The sequence below is a fragment of the Adiantum capillus-veneris genome, chromosome 16 (genome assembly GCF_014529385.1).
Source record: "Adiantum capillus-veneris isolate H3 chromosome 16, ASM1452938v2, whole genome shotgun sequence".
Classification (NCBI taxonomy): Eukaryota; Viridiplantae; Streptophyta; class Polypodiopsida; order Polypodiales; family Pteridaceae; genus Adiantum; species Adiantum capillus-veneris.
The window spans coordinates 45,604,590-45,623,472 of record NC_140946.1 but is presented as its reverse complement, the minus strand read 5'-3'; the positions used below and the strand labels follow the sequence as shown (position 1 = coordinate 45,623,472).

Genomic DNA, 18,883 nt, shown 5'->3' with positions numbered 1-18,883 from the left:
ACAAACAAATTAGATGGTCAAACTTTATTTTCCAATTTAATTTGCATATTGCTCACATTGCTGGTAAGCGCAATCAAGTGGCCGATGCACTTTCACGACGACCAAAAGGTAATGCGGTGTCTATAGGAACTCACAATGATCTATCTTCTTTGATAGATGAGTATGCTATTGACCCTGACTTTAGAGACATAAGGTCAGCCCTTGCTTTGGGAAAGAAAGAAGAACCATTCACCTTGCAGGATGGTTATCTTCTTCACAGAATTAGGCTATGTGGTACCCAGTGCCTTCGTAAAAAGGTCATGTATGAATCCCATGCTCCTCCCTATGCGGGGCATAGAGGCATTCAACCTACTCTTTGAGGAGTAGAGATGTATTTCTATTGGCCTACCATGAAAGTGGACATACAAGAGTATGTTTCAAAATGTGTGGTATGCCAAAAGACTAAGTATGATAGAGGGAAGAAACTTAGATTACTCCAGCCATTGCCTATCCCAAATTCACCATGGGAGAGTATATCCATGGATTTCATCTTTGGATTACCCAAGTCCATCCATGGGAATACAAGAATATGGACAATAGTTGACAGGTTTAGCAAGCAAGCACACTTCATTCCTATCAAAAAGACTATTAAGGCACACCAAATAGCAACTCTCTTTATATCTCAGATTTTCAAACACTGTGGATTGGCAATATTCATCGTGTAAGATAGAGGTCCTAGAATGACCAATAATTTTTGGAAAGGTCTCTTTTAAAATCTAGGTACAAGGTTGAATTTCTCTTCAGCCTATCATCCACAAACGGATGGCCAAAGTGAGATAGCCAATCTAACGATACTCGATCTACTACAGACTTATGTTACAGAAGTAGATCAACGCTCACAATGGGAGAAGTAGTTACCTCTTGTAGAGTATGCGTACAATAACAATGTCCATACTTCTACGAGAAAAGCACCTTTTGAAATCATTGAGCGAAGACCTAAAAGTCCCTTGCTACTTAGAGTACATGGGAAGATCTTCGTTGTCGATGAGTATAGCCATGACCTACAAGAATCTTTTCAAAAGATTAAGGAGGCTATATCCATCTTTCAACAAAGGCAAAAATTTGTTGCTGACAAGCACAGAAGGGCCTTAACGTTCAAAGAAAATGATTGGGTCTTACTTAAGTTTCCCAAGGCTTGATTGAGGCAAACGACGAGCAAAAATCCTACGGGCCATCAAAATTATTATGCTAAACTAGCAAAAAGATACTATGGTCCTTTCCAAATCTTGAAGCCCATCAACGAGATGGCTTATCAACTCAAGTTGCCCAACCATTGGCCCATACACAATGCTTTTCATGTGAGCCTACTTAAGCCCTACAAGGGAGAGCCACCAAATGAACCAATTATTGAAGACCCTCCCAAAATCAAAGACCAAGAAGAGGTGCTACAACCTGAAGCTATCCTTCGGCATGGAGACAAGGTACTACGACATGGTAAGATTATCCGACGATATGTTATTAACTTCAAAAATTATCCTTTTGAAGATGCTAGATGGATGCAAGGAATACATCTTAAGGCTAGTATGAACCTTGTTAAAGCTTACAATGCTACATTAGAGTAAGAAAATGGCTTTTAAATGACCAATGTTTTTGTCTTATAAGACTAGTTCTCTTTTTATTGTGGAAAAATTTAAATAATATGCATGCTTAGAATCATATTTGTGATGACGACGTCTATCAAACACCAAGTAGAATTTGTCAATCTACTTGGGAAAATGAAATGGACTAAAGAGCATACATGCTTGCGGCAGCTATGTCTCCCAAGCACCAAATGGATTAGTCATCCATCTTGGAAAGATGTCATAGGGTAAACAAGGATCCCCTACCCACTAAGCAAGATTGACTAATGACTAAGGCTTTATCTCTTCTACCTCATAGTCGAGGAGGACTATGATGTCAAGAGAGAGGTAATGTCATAAAATCTAATATCTAACCAACCCAAATGATTTTCTCATATTAAACTAATCATTTAATGTGACAGAATAAACGAGAACAAGGGTTATAATATAGACATGTGCTTCCAGATCTATCTCAACACTTGGCCAATGGTAAAGGGGTCCAAATGAGAGATGGTATGTCAAAGAGCAAGGCTAAACAATGGAGCTTAAAAGACCTTAGGGTTAGCTTCATTAAAGACCTCCAAAGGTTAGTATTAAAAGTCCTTGACCTTAGGTAAGGTAGGATTGACCTTGAGGTGGGAACCTGGCCCAAGCTTGAGGTGCTTATCGTGCTCGATGACTAAGGTGCTTGAGGTGCTTGTCGTGCTTGTCGACTAGGGAGCTTGAGATGCTTGTGGGAACATTACCCAAGCTTGAGGTGCTTTGTCATGCTTGCTGACTAAGGTGCTTGAGGGTGAGGTGTTCGACAAAGTCAACAAAGGTCCCTCCAAGGAGGGGGCGAGCCCTACAAGGAGGGGCTAGAGAGAGAACACACACATCCTCAAAACAAGGCAAGCTTGGTACAAAGAAATCAAATAGGACACTTGTCAAGCTCCTTCTGATGTTGCCCTCATGGTGTTCCTAAAGCCTATTGGTTGGCCTCCCAAGGGGTCTAATGATAAATTAGTTAATTTAATTAATTGTTTTAGCATTTATCAAGTCATCTCTCTCAAAGGGGAAAGGGGGACACTTGTCCTAAGCCTACCCTTGTTGCTTGATATGCTTCTTGTAGGTGATTGGCTAGGCCTGGAAGGGTCCAATGAGCTTCAAGCATATGAGCTACAAGGGGGGGTCGACCAAAGCAAGAAGGGGGTTAGCTTGGAGGGTATACTCTCCCACACACACTCACACACACTCTCATTCTGTGAAGTGCAAAGTGAAAGAGCTCCATCTCCTTATCCAAGTAAGTAGAGAAGTTGAGAGCCTACACCAAGACTCTTGGCTAAGGAATGCAAATCCAACCAAGAGCCATGCTTCAATGCTTAAGATTTCCATCTTCTCCATCTTCATTACTATGCTATTATGTATGCTAGCAAGAATAGTGATGATATGTGAGGAACTATTGCTTTCTCCTATGCAATGTTTCTTCTTCCTCTTCCGTACCCTCATTCCTCGCTAGCTCTCTCCACCTTCGAAGGTTATTGAGGCCTTGGGACTAAGGCTTGGGATAGTTAATGCTTTTTGCAAAGTTGATGTTATGCTCGTGATGCATGAAGCTTTCCATCTTTATTGCATCACCTAGGTCACAAGGAACACAAAGATTGTATTGTACCAAGTCTCTCTTGATGGGAGAATCTATAATACAAATGCCTATTGGAGGGGGGACCGACTCCACATAAATCCGATCCTTAATTGTTGTCATGTTCTCTAAACTCTCTCTCTTGCAAAAGTATTGTTCATGCCAAGCTAACTAAGTACTATGTTTATGTTGCTACCATCAGTTAAGTTCACACTCTATGCTCACAAAGTAATCTCACAAAAGTGATTTCTCTAATTTTCCTAATTTTGCTACTCTCAAAGTTCATAGGCCATTTCCATTACACTTTCTAAGCAGTCCATACCCCTTGATGTATGATTAGCCATGACAAAAAACTTATGTTTCACAGGAATAGAGAATCCTCACAAACACTCAAACATGTATATCAAATGTTTAGATCCCCAATTGAGTCTCCATTTCTTGTTAAAATTCTTCATGAGCTCTTCATCAAAGTTTGGGATGCAGGAGAATAGCTTGTAAGCCTTACTTGCTATGTTAGCTAGAGTGATACTCTTGCTATGTCTCAGTCCAGCTTGAGCTTGGATGTTCTTTGAGTCCTCCAACCTGCACAAAAATTCATTAAGATAGCCAATAGAGATGTTAAATTGGTTAGTGATGTGCTCTTGAGTTAACTAGATCCCATTTCTTTGGATATCTCCCCAAGTTCTTATTCCATCTTTGAAACACTTGTGTGCTTTGATAGATGGTGAACTGCCATGTTTCTTGGCACACCAACTTATCTAGATAGAGTCCTGGCACAAAAAAGAGAATTCAAGTAAAACATTTTTGATTAAATGCAAGCCTCCTTTAATTGTGAACCAAGCATTCCACATTCTAGTACAGACAATGGTTCCAACTGGTTTTACTTTCCACTTGGTAGTGATCAGATCCCATATTTACCCTGTTTTACAAGCCAAAGTTATTCAACAACTTCGTTCTTATGGGATTTCCTTCCTGTCCAAGAGGCGAGAGAGCTTAGGAGGCCTCTTGAAGAGATGCCCAAGATGAGGACTCTCTCCCATACGAGAGGAGAAATCCAAAGAGCAAGAAAATAATGAATCTTTAAGTTCCTCTGAAGATGTGGCTCCATGAAGACGGCGGTCTAGACAATCGCCAACTCCTCCCAAGAGGAAACGAGCAACCCATAGTCCTTCTCCTCGTCACTCCTAAAGGGAAGAGAGGAAACAAAGGAAGAAAAGAGGCAAGAAAGAGGTCACCCTCTTCTCCTTCTTCTTCATCTTCCGACGAAAGCTATGGCTATTCTCCTAGAGAATACAAGAGGGGAGGACATCGTAAATCTTACCCTGCATGGTGAATGTCACAAAAGATCAAGAAGTTCAAAGAGAGAGGAAAGTGTATCTCTTTTCTCACCTATGATGACACCTTTGATGCCACCAACAAAGTATTGGCCTTCATCCAGAAATTTGATGCGGCCTTTGGAGACGAGGGCTTCACGGAGTCCTCCAAGCTACACCCTATAGCTATGCACTTCCAGAAATCAGCTCGTCAATGGAGGGCTAGCCTTCCTGGCAACGGAAAATTCCCAAAGACATGGAAGACTCTATGAGTTTCCATCATGAATCAATTCCTTGCAAGCAATACAAAGGACAAAGTGCTCACCGAATGGCACAGTTTCAAGATTCTCTCCCATGAGTCTATCCACAAGTATGTAGACAAGTTTTGGGATTTACATCTCAAGGCTACTGTCTTCCAAAAGATAGACTTTGTCGAGCAAAAGCAACAATTTGTGTGGGATTATCTGAAGAGATGGCCGAGCATGTCAACTCTCAACGGCCTGGTTCTATCACTGAAGTAATCCACCACACCATGGTTGCTTCGCGTATCAATTTCCAACAAGGGGCTAGACGGAATGTGAAGCCATGGAAAACAAAGAAAAAAGTGATGCAAAGGGGAAAACCAATGCCCAAAATTCTTTCCAAGGCAATTCCAACAACAACAATCGGTCCAAGGAGAAGGGAGTTTACAAAGTTAAAAACAAACTCTCTCCTGAAGAGCTTGAAGCTTTTTGCAAGGAGCATAAATGTTTTTAAGTGTGGGGAGCAAGGACATGGCTATCGTTCTTGCCCGAAGAGAAATGCTCACAATGAGACCCTAGAGCTTCCACCATTTAAGCTTCAAAAGAGGATGCTCATTGCAAAGGATTACCCCTCTCCTATGCTTGGGGAAAGGTAAGGGAGCATGATGCCTTCATCTTGTTTGACCCTGGCTCTACTCACAACTTCATAGAAACGGAGTTGGACTCCAAGTTGGGCATTCAAGCTTTTGAAATGGGAGATACTGTAATTGCGCGGTCGATACCGCTTTCAAGGGACATCAAACCTCCGTTACTCCTTGAGGCTTCATGTCCAAAGCTATGTTGACAAAAAAGACTTTTTCATCTCTTCTCTCCAACATGAGGATGCTATCCTGGGGGCACCATGGTTCAACCGCATGGCCGCCAACATGAAGCTCCTTGAAAGGAGAATCTACTTCACCTACAAGGGAAAGAGCATGTATATAGATGCTACTGAGTGTGGTCATACTATACCACTTGTAAATCCTCCTGCTTTTGATAAATCAATGAAGAGCTCAGTTTTTACGTACATGATTTTTGTCAAAGAGTCTCAAAAAGATCCTAATGTTTCGTCAAATGTAAATGATAGGAATCAAGAAGAGTTAGACTTGTCTAATTTTCTAAAAAGATGCCAAGATGTGTTCATCGATAATATACCTATGTACATACCTCCAAAACAAGGGAATAATGACCATCACATTGAGCTCCTACCAGGAAGCTCACCGCCTAACAAGCCTCCTTATCAAGTTTCTCAAGCTCAACAAGAGGAGATCATGAGGCAAGTACAAGAATTGGTTGACAAAGGGATGGTGAGGCCTAGCTCCTCTCCCTTTTATTCTCCAGTCGTTTTAGTGCAAAAGAAAGGTGGTACATACCGTATGTGTGTGGAATATCGAGCACTAAACCATATCACTATCAAAAAAATAGATTTCCCATGCCTCCGGTTGAAGATCTGTTTGATAAGCTACAAGGCTCTACCTACTTCAGTAGGATTGATCTTAAAAGTGGCTATCATCAAATAAGGATAGTGGATGAAGATATCCTAAAGACCATGTTTCGCACAACGTTTGGTCTTTACGATATCTAGGCATGCCTTTTGGCTTGACTAATGCACCAGCCACGTTCAATCGATTTATGGAGAAAATAAGAAATATCTCCAACTGATTTTTCAAGCATTGAGGGAGAGCAGGCTGTTTCTCAACCAAAAGAAAAGCGAATTTTTCCTTCAAGAGATTCAATACTTAGGTCATATTATCTCTCAAGATGGCATCCGAATGGATCCATCAAAATTGGAGGTAATAAAAGCATGGCCTAATCCAAGGAATCTACATGAGCTAAGAAGCTTTATTGGCATGTGTGCATACTATAGATGTTTCATAGCAAAATTCTCTTAAATAGAAGGACCATTACACGACTTAACAAAGAAAAGCATTAAGTATTCATGGATTGCTAAGGAGCAATATGCTTTTGACACGCTCAAAGAGAATCTTACCTCCCAACCAGTCCTCATGCTTTTGGATCCCTCAAAGCATTTGAGGTGATGCTTGTGGTGATTGCCTTGGAGCAGTCTTGCTTCAAGAAGGGCATGCTATAGCATATGAGAGCCGAAGGCTCAATACGGATGAATGAGCCTTGGGCATCCGAACAGATCACCAAAGTCTCATGTACTTCATGACACAAACCAACCTTTTCGACAAACAAATGAGGTGGGCAAACTTTCTTTTGCAATTAAATTTTCATATTGCTCACATTGCTGATAAGCGCAATCAAGTGGCCGATGCACTTTTACGATGACAAAAGGTAATGTGGTGTCTATAGGAACTCACAATGATCTATCTTCTATGATAGATGAGTATGCTACTAACCCTGACTTTAGAGACATAAGGTCAGCCCTTGCTTTGGGGAAGAAAGAGGAACCATTCACCTTGCAGGATGGTTATCTTCTCCATGGAAATAGGCTATGTGGTACCCACTCCCTTCGTAAGAAAGTCATGTATGAATCCCATGCTCCTCCCTATGCGGAGCATAGAGACATTCAACCTACTCTCCGAGGCATAGAGATGTATTTCTATTGGCCTACCATGAAAGTGGACGTACAAGAGTATGTTTCAAAATGTGTGGTATGCCAAAAGACTAAGTATGATAGAGGGAAGCAACCTGGATTACTCCAGCCATTGCCTATACCAAATTTACCATGGGAGAGTATATCCATGGATTACATCTTTGGATTACCCAAGTCTATCCATGGGTATACGAGAATATGGACAATAGTCGCAGGTTTATCAAGCAAACACACTTCATTCCTGTCAAAAAGACTATTAAGGCACACCAAATAGCAACTCTCTTCATATCTCAGATTTTCAAACACCATGGATTGCCCATATTCATTGTGTCAGATACAGATCCTAGAATGACCAATAATTTTTGGAAAGGTCTCTTTGAAAATTTAGGCACAAGATTGAATTTCTCTTCGGCCTATCATCCACAAACGGATGGCCAAAGTGAGATCGCCAATCTTACGATACTGGATCTATCAAAGACTTATGCTATAGAAGTAGATCAACGCTTACAATGGGAGAAGTAGTTACCTCTTGTAGAGTATGCGTACAATAACACTGCCCATACTTCTACGGGAAAAGCACCTTTTGAAATCATTGAGGGAAGACCTAAAAGTCCCTTGCTACTTAGAGTACATGGGAAGATCTTCATTGTCGATGAGTATAGCCATGACCTACAAGAATCTTTTCAAAAGATTAAGGAGGCTATATCCATCTCTCAACAAAGGCAAAAAGTTGTTGCTAACAAGCATAGAAGGGCCTTAACGTTCAAAGAAAATGATTGGGTCTAACTTAAGTTTCCCAAGGCTCAATTGAGGCAAACGAAGAGCAAAAATCCTACGGTCCATCTTGGAAAGATGTCGTAGGCTAAAAAGGGATCCCCTACCCGGTATGCAAGATTGACTAATGATTATCTCTTCTACCTCATAGTCGAGGACGACTATGATTGCAAGAGAGAGGTAATGCCATAAAATCTAATATCTAACCAACCTAAATGATTTTCTCATATTAAACTGATCATTTAATGTGGCAAAATAAATGAGAACAAGGGTTAGAATATAGACATGTGCTGACAGATCTATCTCAACACGGGGCCAATGGTAAAGGGGTCCAAATGAGAGATGATATGTCAAAGAGCAAGGATAACCAATGGAGCTTAAAAGACCTTAGGGTTAGCTTCATTAAAGACCTCCAAATGTTAGTGTTAAAAGTCCTTTGACCTTCGGTAAGCTAGGGCTGATCTTGAGGTGGGAACCTGACCCAAGCTTGAGGTGCTTGATGACTAAGGTGCTTGAGGTGCTTGTCGATTAGGTAGCTTGAGATGCTTGTGGGAACATTACCCAAGCTTGAAGTGCTTTGTCATGCTTGCTGACTAAGGTGCTTGAGGGTAAGGTGTTCCACAAAGTCAACAAAGGTCCCTACAAGGAGGGGGCGAGCCCTACAAGGAGGGGCTAGAGAGAGAACACACACATCCTCACACAAGGCAAGCTTGGTACAAAGAAAGCAAATAGGACACTTGTCAACTCCTCCTCATGTTGCCCTCATGGTGTGCCTAAAGTCTACTGGCTGGCCTCCCAAGGGGTCTAATGATAAATTAGTTAATTTAATTAATTGTTTCAGCATTTATCAAGTCCTCTCTCTCAAAGGGGAAAGGGGGACACTTGTCCTAAGCCTACCCTTGTTGCTTGATATGCTTCTTGTAGGTGATTGGCTAGGCCTGGAAGGGTCCAATGAGCTTCAAGCATATGAGCTACAAGGGGGGGTCGACCAAAGCAAGAAGGGGGTTAGCTTGGAGGGTATACTCTCCCACACACACTCACACACACTCTCATTGTGTGAAGTGCAAAGTGAAAGAGCTCCATCTCCTTATCCAAGTAAGTAGAGAAGTTGAGAGCCTACACCAAGACTCTTGGCTATGGAATGCAAATCAAACCAAGAGCCATTCTTCAATGCTTAAGCTTGTCATCTTCTCCATCTTCATTACTATGCTATTATGTATGCTAGCAAGAAGAGTGATGATAAGTGAGTAACTATTTCTTTCTTCTATGGAATGTTTCTTCTTCCTCTTCCCTACCCTCATTCCCTGCTAGCTCTCTCCACCTTCGAAGGTGTTTGAGGCCTTGGGACTGAGGCTTGGGATAGTTAATGCTTTTTGCAAAGTTGATATTATGCTCGTGATGCATGAAGCTTTCCATCTTCATTGCATCACCTAGGTCACAAGGAACACAAAGATTGTAATGTACCAAGTCTCTCTTGATGGGAGAATCTATAATACAAATGCCTATTGTAGGGGGGACGGCTCCACATAAATCCGATCCTCAATTGTTGTCATGTTCTCTAAATTCTCTCTTTTGGAAAAGTCTTGTTCATGCCAAGTTAACTAAGTACTATGTTTATGTTGCTACCATCAATTAAGTTCACACTCTATGCTCACAAAGTAATCTCACAAAAGTGCTTTCTCTAATTTTCCTAATTTCGCTACTCTCAAAGTTCATAGGCCGTTTCCATTATATCAAATGTTTAGAGGCCCAATTGAGTCTCTATTTCTTGCTAAGATTCTTCATGAGCTCTTCATCAAAGTTTGGGATGCAGGATAATATCTTGTAAGCCTTACTTGCTATGTTATCTAGAGTGATACTCTTGCTATGTTCAGCCCAACTTGAGCTTGGATGTTCTTCGAGTGCTCCAACCTGCACAAAATTTCATTAAGACAGCGAATAGAGATGTTAAATTGATTAGTGATGTGCTCTGGAGTTAACTAGATCCCATTTCTTTGGATACCTCCCCAAGTTTTTATTCCAGCTTTGAAACACTTGTGTGCTTTGATAGATGGTGATCTACCATGTTTCTTGGCACACCAACTTATCTAGATAGAGTCCTGGCACAAAATAGAGAAGTCAAGTAAAACATTCTGGATTAAATGCAAGCCTTCTTTAATTGTGAACCAAGCATTCCACATTCTAGTAGAGACAGTGGTTCCAACTGGTTTTACTTTCCACTTGGTAGTGATCATATCCCATATTGAGAGGTTGGATCAGACCTTGTACTCCTGCAAAATAAAGTAAAACATTCTGGATTAAATGCAAGCCTTCTTTAATTGTGAACCAAGCATTCCACATTCTAGTAGAGACAGTGGTTCCAACTGGTTTTACTTTCCACTTGGTAGTGATCATATCCCATATTGAGAGGTTGGATCAGACCTTGTACTCCTACAAAATAAAGTTAGGTATGTGCCTTTTGATTAAGAAGGCACATAAATCCTTACTTTCCATAGCTTTGACTATCCACTTTCTAGCCATTTTCTCTACCATTCTTTACCTTGATTGTGTAAGAACGTTTTGGACAGTGGAGCATGGGGAGAGTGGCCACTTGGCAACATTTCATTGGAGAGAGTATAAAGGAAGAACTAAAAATAAAGCTTCTAACTAAGGCTAAATATACACCAAAGCTTTGCATGAACATTCCTTTTCAAGATGGGCATGCATGCTTTACGCATCGAAAATAAAAACTCTTCATTTCTGTCAGCATGCCTGTGTAGTGTATTGGTTGGAGACACAGCTTTCTCCTTGCTGTCGGATCCATCCCCGCTTGAGCTTGGGCAAAAAGTCACGGCTACCCACGCTAATGTCCTCTGCCCGTTCTGCACATCCAATCCTCTTTTGCCGGATGGGTTCCATGTCTGTGCACCCAATCTTGGGCATGGGATGTGTAAGCAGCCTAAAGATCTAAAAATGCATTGAAGAGCGCACACATACATGCTGATTTAAGATGAGCAAGAAGGGGGCTTGATTTACGCTGTCCATATCCACAATACCAAGACCCCCCCTTGTCTTATGCATACAATAAGTTCTCCAAGCATGTATTCTTTCCATGTCTAGAATACCAAGAACCCCCCTTGCCTTATGCATACAACAAGTTCTCCAAGCATGTGTCTTTTGGTGTGTTCTGTGTTGTTATGATGAGAGATACAATTGGCTCTCTCTCTCTCTCTCTCTCACACACACACACACACACACACACACACACACACACACACACACACACACACACAAGCTCTACACTTCATTACTATCTTACACGGGGTCAATGAGGGGGGATCTAAGGCCCAAATTTGGGGTGCGAAACGGCTTTGATCTCAACCGTCTGTTCGAGTGGTGAACTAGGGATGAACTTCGGAAAAAAATGCCCTACCACCACGTTAGTGCATGTTGCTGTCCATCTTGACATGACACATGATTGCACCTTAGTTTATCTGCCCCTAGTTCACCCCTAGTTCACTATTTGATCCCACGGCTGACATTAAAGCCGCCTCACTGCCCAAATTTAGGCCGTAGATCCCCTGTGGACCATATATCCTTGCCATCTAGTGACGAGGCTGCACGTAACCTCGTCACTTGGCTCGGTGAATGATTGTGATTGTGAAAGTGGCAGCAAGGATTGGCATGGCTGGCGGCGCAGCTCACGTGGGAGCTCTACCCCTCGTCGACCTCACCTGCAAACAGCCTACCCACATTCCTTACAGTTGCAAGTTGCTCCTGCGTCGCTACACTGCTTCTCCACCGTCGGCTTTGCTTGCACACCATGATACCAGGTTTGAGTCTTTGTTGCTTACCGCAGAGCATCGTAGTTTGTTTTGGGTGAAGGTGATACGGCACAATGTAGATGATAAATGTTTGGAAGGCCCTTGAAAAATAGATCGAAAGCCCCACTAGGCCTGTCAAAGCACCAGATCGTAAATAGACTGGAACTTTCATGATTCAAGCTCAAGGAAAGGGGAGCGTCTTTGAGGACTCCATATCCAGATATTGGGCACAGCAGATGTTGAACTTGACAGAGAACGAGATATTACACTTACATAACATTACTTCTTACTCTGTTGTGCTACTATGTGGTTCCTTGGTTCCTCGTCACTGAATGTTCTTTGACCTTTAGTAGAAAGAAAGAACTACTGTGCCATGTTTACTTAGACTGCGAGGGCATATAGGTGATCATTATCCAAACACAATATTTTGCATTTTGTGAGTGTAATTGAATTATAAACCTTTCTAGGATTTCCTTGAGAAAGTTGTCAAAGGTGGCAGCGGAAGATGCAATGAAGACAAGAACTGGCTCGTGATCCTCTTGGCACCTCGACTCCGATCTAGAACACCTCCAATGTCAAACACATGAATGAGGCACACTTGTGGAGAAGAGAGATCACTAAGGTAGAAAGAGACAGGACATTAGAGTTAGAGAGAGAGAGAGAGAGAGAGAGAGAGAGAGAGAGAGAGAGAGAGAGAGAGAGAGAGAGAGAGAGAGTCTCCATGTTGATAACAATTTGCTCATACAAGTGACCAAGGGTGGTCCGGCATGGAACTAACATGCCCTATGGATAGACCTGAGGTGCACTCAACTATGACTGCTAGTGACATTGCCAACTGCTCCTGCACACGAGACCACTGGCACGGTCTCGTCATGGATATCACCTCCTACATGCTCTAACAGCATAGATCTGGTGCACCTCCTCTGGCAAGATTTAGATGAGGATCTGGATCTCGGATGAGAATCCCTGCCATTGCATGATCACAAGGCTTGCGGGAGGTTGCCGCGAGAAAGCACTGCACCGTAGAGGTGATCGCCAAGCATTGCATCTCCTTGTGCAGAGGCGAAAAATGCCAAAAATGGCTGGCTGCCTGCTGCCCAAAAACGCTGGGCTGCCCCCTCTTCTTGCCCACCGATTGTTGGCCTCAAAGGGCTGCCCACACTGAGGCTGAGCTGCATGCACATGCCCCCCCCCCCCCCCCCCCCCCCCCCCCCCCCCGATATATGGGCTGCCATAGCCTACCCAACCGAGCCCTATATCTCCATGACCTGGTAGGGAAAAATGCCTAGGGGGTGGAGAAGGCTACATAGCCATGGAACCAAGTCAAAACTTGAGCTAAACATGGCTAGACAGTGGACACAACCCGACATGAGAAACCTACCTCACATTGGCCGAGCACAGCCACAAGGCAACCCTCACTCCCTAACACCTGTCCCTGGGAGAAACTGGGACCGACCGGATGAATCCATAGAGATGCCTCTCTCAGCTCCCAGAAAGGAAGTCGGACCAGGTAGTGGGAGTGAGCAATCTGCAACTGTAAAGAGAGGGTTTTGTGGACGAGGATATTTGCTACATAACTCTGAGTTCGAATAGTACCTTGCCAGTTTACCATCCAACCGCTACCTTTGAAAGACGTCTGGGAAGTACAATGCTGTACGCTGAAAGTAAATTGAGCTCTAACAAGAATCTCCTCAAGCCAACCGTGTTAGGTGCAGCGGAACGATTGTTTGCGCTTTGCTCAAGATGAGTGCTCCGAACTGTGCTCAAGGTTCCTTTTGTTCTTATGGAAGGTAGAGCCTTCCGTTGTTAATGAGAGAATGCTATGGTCACAAACAAAGTGAATGGACAATGTGCGTGTAAGTGAACGAGACTGAGAGATAGAGAGAGAAGAGAGATACGACACTAGAGACGTAAAACCCTCCTCCGAAGGCCCCACTCTCGTCGGCGAGAGTGGTCTACTTATGATTGCACAAAGTGGTACAATGACGATGCAATGGACTGATGCAATCTGGGACTATGCCGGTGACGACGACGGTGATGACGACGACGACTTGATGGCTGAAATCTGTGGTCTTCTATCTGCTGAATTTCGGGACTGTTTTGGCTGCGTTATCGAGGGCTGAAAATGGGGGTTCTTCTGCATCCAATTAGGCTGAATCTGCTACTGATCAAGCATGCTGAAAACGCTGCATATTCTGCTGCGTTTTGGCTGAAAATAAAAAAACGCTGGACTGTGGGCTGAGCGTTAGTAAAAACGCTAGGTCAATTGGTACTTCTGCTGCAAATTGGGTGGATCTGCAAACGCTAGGGGACTTGGGAGATGATGGCGATCATGCAAGGGCTGAAATGTCGGATCTTGGGGAAGTACTGCTGGAAAACCAAAAACGCTAGCCAATGGGAGAGGTAGCGCCAAGGTTGAGGGTGTTCTGCTGAGAAGTTGCCTGTTGAGCGGGGAGCTCCTGCTGCCTCTTCTGCCATTGAGTGCTAACTTGGGTTTGCTTATATATTAACTTAGCAAAATTGCCCTACCTACTTTTGTTGGAAAGTCACTTAAAAATAATAAGTGAAAATAACCAAAATAGGAAAAATAGACTAAATGCACTGGAAAATTCCCCGACTGAATCTGATGGATTCTGAAGGGAATACTAATGATCATGCTGTGTGCAACCGGAGGATATGCATCTATTGCTAAGTGACTGGGCATGCACGGTCTACGAATAGACTCAAAAAAGTGCCAGATCACTGCTAATCTAGACTTGGCTGGACTGACTGAACCCTGCTGTGGTGTAGCTTGTCCACGGACACATAGGGTTGGATGTGTCACGTGACATCCCCTCCTTTTCAAAGTGAGGTATTGGTACCGAATTGTATGGCGTCGAGGGAGATCGTCAACAGCATCCGGAATCCTGGAAGGGATTCTTCGCCGGCCCACTTTGATGTGTGGGTTGTGCGGTACTTGAACTTCATAAAGGTCTGCAACTCTTGCTTCTTTGGGCCGCGCCAAAAGCGACACAAAGTCTCCTGTGGCTCCTTCAATGCTTCAACTTCGTCGAGAGTCATGCTTCTTTCTTCTTCAAGAATCTCCGAGGTTGAAAATTCCTGAAACCATTTCCAACACAAAACCATGAACATACCTATTCTATGTAAAGTGAGTGGAAAAAATCTCGTCTTCCTCAAAGACTGTGCATGCAATGTAGATGAACAAATAGACGGAGTGACAACCCGTTCATTAAACACATGCAAACAATGAGATCGAATCTTTCTCTTATGATCTAGAGCAATCAACTGTGGCAAAACACAATGGAAATGCCCATGCTTGGTGCTCATACTTTCATGTGCTATTTCTACAACTGTGTCGTGCCAAGGAAGAGACATGGAATGTGACTTCCTTGAATGCATACTTTTCAGCTTTTCATGAACAATACGCATACATCCGTGCTCATTCATGAGTGAAACGGGCTCAACGTACAATATGTCATGCGTAGGAAAAGGGATCACATAACGATGCTGACTAAAAAACAGGAAACAATCACGAACAAAACACTCGAACAATGCGTGCGTATCAATCATGCGAACACATAATACTTCCTGTGAGGGTTCTTTGGACCTAGGCTCGAGAGCCAAGATCGATTCTTCCTGAATGATCGAATCGTCTTGTGGGGGTTCTTTGGACCTCGACTCGAAAGCCAAGATCGGTTCTTCGTGATTGATCGAATCTACAACGAGGTTAGCTTCGCTAGAAAAAGAATCCACTAACACATCATCCTTCTTGTGAACAATCACATCCTTTTCATGCAACTCATCATGCTTGTGAGAGATCACATCTTGATCATGCAAATCATCATGCTCGTGAGAAATCACATCTTGATCATGCAAATCATCATGCTTGTCATTGGCATCCAAATCATTATGCAAATCATCATCATGCTTATCATTATCAATCAATTCATCATGCTTCTCATAATCATGCAACTCCTGTGTGTCATGCTTTGGAGAAGAAGAGACTGAGAGAGTCTCCTTTTCCTGATCGTGTTGCATCTGTGCCTGCATTCGAGAAAAGAGTCGCAACATCTCTTGCCTGATTGCTTTGTTCTCGCGATCTATGGCTGCCATTCTTTCTGTGTAGTTACGCTCTATGGCTGCCATTCTTTCTTTGTGCTCACTCTCTATTTCTGCTTTTCTTTCCTGGTCCAACTCCTTCATAGGAGTTAGCGCAATCCTTGTCGTAGATGGTGAAGGGGGAGGGTCGGGAAAACCTCCTATGGAGAAAATTCTTCTTCGCCTCTCTCATGCTCATCACCTCCAAGCGAAGTATCCATTCCGCTTCGAGTGATGATCATTCTGAAGTCGTTGGTTCTTGTGGGTTCTTGGGTTCTTAAGTTCACGAGGAACTTGGCTTCTTGCGGGTCTTGGTTCTTAAGGTTTTCTTTGGCTTGCAAACCGCGTTTGAGAAGGATCTTCTCTTCACTCGAGTTCTACTCCTTTCTGTGGGCGCACCCCTTGGCGGCCTTGCGCTCACACCAAGGTTGCTTTTTCCCACCTTACGTCGATTGGCCGGCCGCTAAGTGCACGGTCCGCTCTTGGGATTCGTGTCACTCTTCAACAAAACACGATTAGGAATCGACACGCCCAAGCGAACTTGGGTTCGTGCGACCTCAACAAGCAAAAAAATTCTTGTGGTTCTTTCCTTGAGTGATATAGAACACTGCCAAAGCTCTGATACCAATGTTAGGTGCAGCGGAATGATTGTTTGCACTTTGCTCAAGATGAGTGCTCCGAACTGTGCTCAAGGTTCCTTTTGTTCTTATGGAGGGTAGAGCCTTCCGTTCTTAATGAGAGAATGCTATGGTCACAAACAAAGTGAATGGACAATGTGCGTGTAAGTGAACGAGACTGAGAGATAGAGAGAGAAGAGAGATACGACACCAGAGACGTAAAACCCTCCTCCGAAGGCCCCACTCTCGTCGGTGAGAGTGGTCTACTTATGATTGCACAAAGTGGTAAAATGACAATGCAATGGACTGATGCAATCTGGGACTATGCTGGTGACGACGACAGTGATGACGACGACGACTTGATGGCTGAAATCTGTGGTCTTCTATCTGCTGAATTTCGGGACTGTTTTGGCTGCGTTATCGAGGGCTGAAAATGGGGGTTCTTCTGCATCCAATTAGGCTGAATCTGCTACTGATCAAGCATGCTGAAAACGCTGCATATTCTGCTGCGTTTTGGCTGAAAATAAAAAAACGCTGGACTGTGGGCTGAGCGTTAGTAAAAACGCTAGGTCAATTGGTACTTCTGCTGCAAATTGGGTGGATCTGCAAACGCTAGGGGACTTGGGAGATGATGGCGATCATGCAAGGGCTGCAATGCCGGATTTTGGGGAAGTACTGCTGGAAAACCAAAAATGCTAGCCAATGGGGGAGGTAGCGCCAAGGTTGAGGGTGTTCTGCGGGTTCTGCTGAGAAGTTGCCTGTTGAGCGGGGAGCTCCTGCTGCCTCTTCTGCCATTGAGTGCAAACTTGGGTTTGCTTATATATTACTTAGCAAAATTGCCCTACCTACTTTTGTTGGAAAGTCACTTAAAAATAATAAGTGAAAATACCAAAAATAGGGAAAATAGGCTAAATGCACTGGAAAATTCCCCTGACTGAATCTGATGGATTTTGAAGGGAATACTGATGATCATGCTGTGTGCAACCGGAGGATATGCATCTATTGCTAAGTGACTGGGCATGCACGGTCTACGAATAGACTCACAAAAGTGCCAGATCACTGCTAATCTAGACTTGACTGGACTGACTGAACCCTGCTGTAGTGTAGCTTGTCCACGGACACATAGGGTTGGATGTGTCACGTGACAAACTGACTCACAAGTCGCACAATCAACATTTGCAGAAGGTACTACTGCTGATCGCTCCAAGAGAATGCATCAGAAGTGAGGGTAAAAGGCATAGCCTACTGGTATCCAGATCATTTTCCAACTCTAGAGTGCTCCACCCTTGAGCAAAGAGCCGGAAATCTCCACTTCTGATCATATACCACATGCTAGACTCTCCAAGCTGCTGCAGGAATGGGACAACCGAGGCTACTAAGGAAATATATATTTGACGACGTAGAACCAAAGAATTGGACCAACCACCATATAGAATGATGAACTGCAAATTGTATCTGAAGGAACTTCATCGGAACTAAGAGTGAAACTGTAACTGATCTTCAAATGTCTGGAACAAATCCTGAGGGAGTATCACCCCAATCTCAAAGTGAATTGGGAACAAACATCCAGTAGAAAGGAACACACATCAATATGGAGATTGCAACTAACACGGCAAGATCAAAAGAAGATCCTGCTACCAAGCTCTGCAAGAGAGGAACAAGGTGCTGTAGAAAGCCACCAAATAGGCTGTCAATCCTGCTCGTTGCACATGGAACCACAAGAATTGTAAGGAAGTAATCCGCGGAAACTGACTCCCAAGCTGGTGCCACATCGCCCTCTGAAGGGAGAATACTCGAACCATTGATAAGCGTAATAACTCTCCAATAGTCTCTGCGTGTGTAGCTGAATCACCAAGGGAGGTGAATCCAAATGAAAATATACTTGTGGAACACACATCAATATGGAGACTGCAACTAACACGGCAAGATAAAAAGAAGATCCTGCTACCAAGCTCTACAACAGAGGAACAAGGTGCTGTAGAAAGCCACCAAATAGGATGTCAATCCTGCTCGTTGCACATGGAACCACAAGAATTGTAAGGAAGTAGTTCGCGGAAACTGACTCCCAAGCTGGTGCCACATCGCCCTCTGAAGGGAGAATACTCGAACCATTGATAAACGTAATAACTCTCCAATAGTCTCTGCGTGTGTAGCTGGATCACCAAGGGAGGTGAATCCAAACGAAAATATACCTGTGGAACCTGGAACCAAATCTGGGAGA

At 43.4% G+C, this 18,883-nt stretch overlaps 1 protein-coding gene across 3 annotated transcripts in view; it reads left to right on the top strand.

Moving 5' to 3' along the window:
- Nucleotides 1-11,705: 11,705 nt before the first annotated feature.
- LOC147438958 (bacterial hemolysin-like protein) overlaps nt 11,706-18,883 on the top strand; it is a 66,952-nt gene continuing 59,774 nt past the window's right edge. For 2 of the 3 annotated variants that reach the window (XM_086484916.1, XM_086484914.1), the window contains exon 1: nt 11,706-11,956. In XM_086484916.1, the coding sequence (XP_086341042.1) occupies nt 11,772-11,956 (185 nt within the window). In that variant the 5' untranslated portion in view covers nt 11,706-11,771. The remainder of the gene's footprint in view (nt 11,957-18,883) is intronic. The other variant, XM_086484915.1, reaches the window with a different exon arrangement.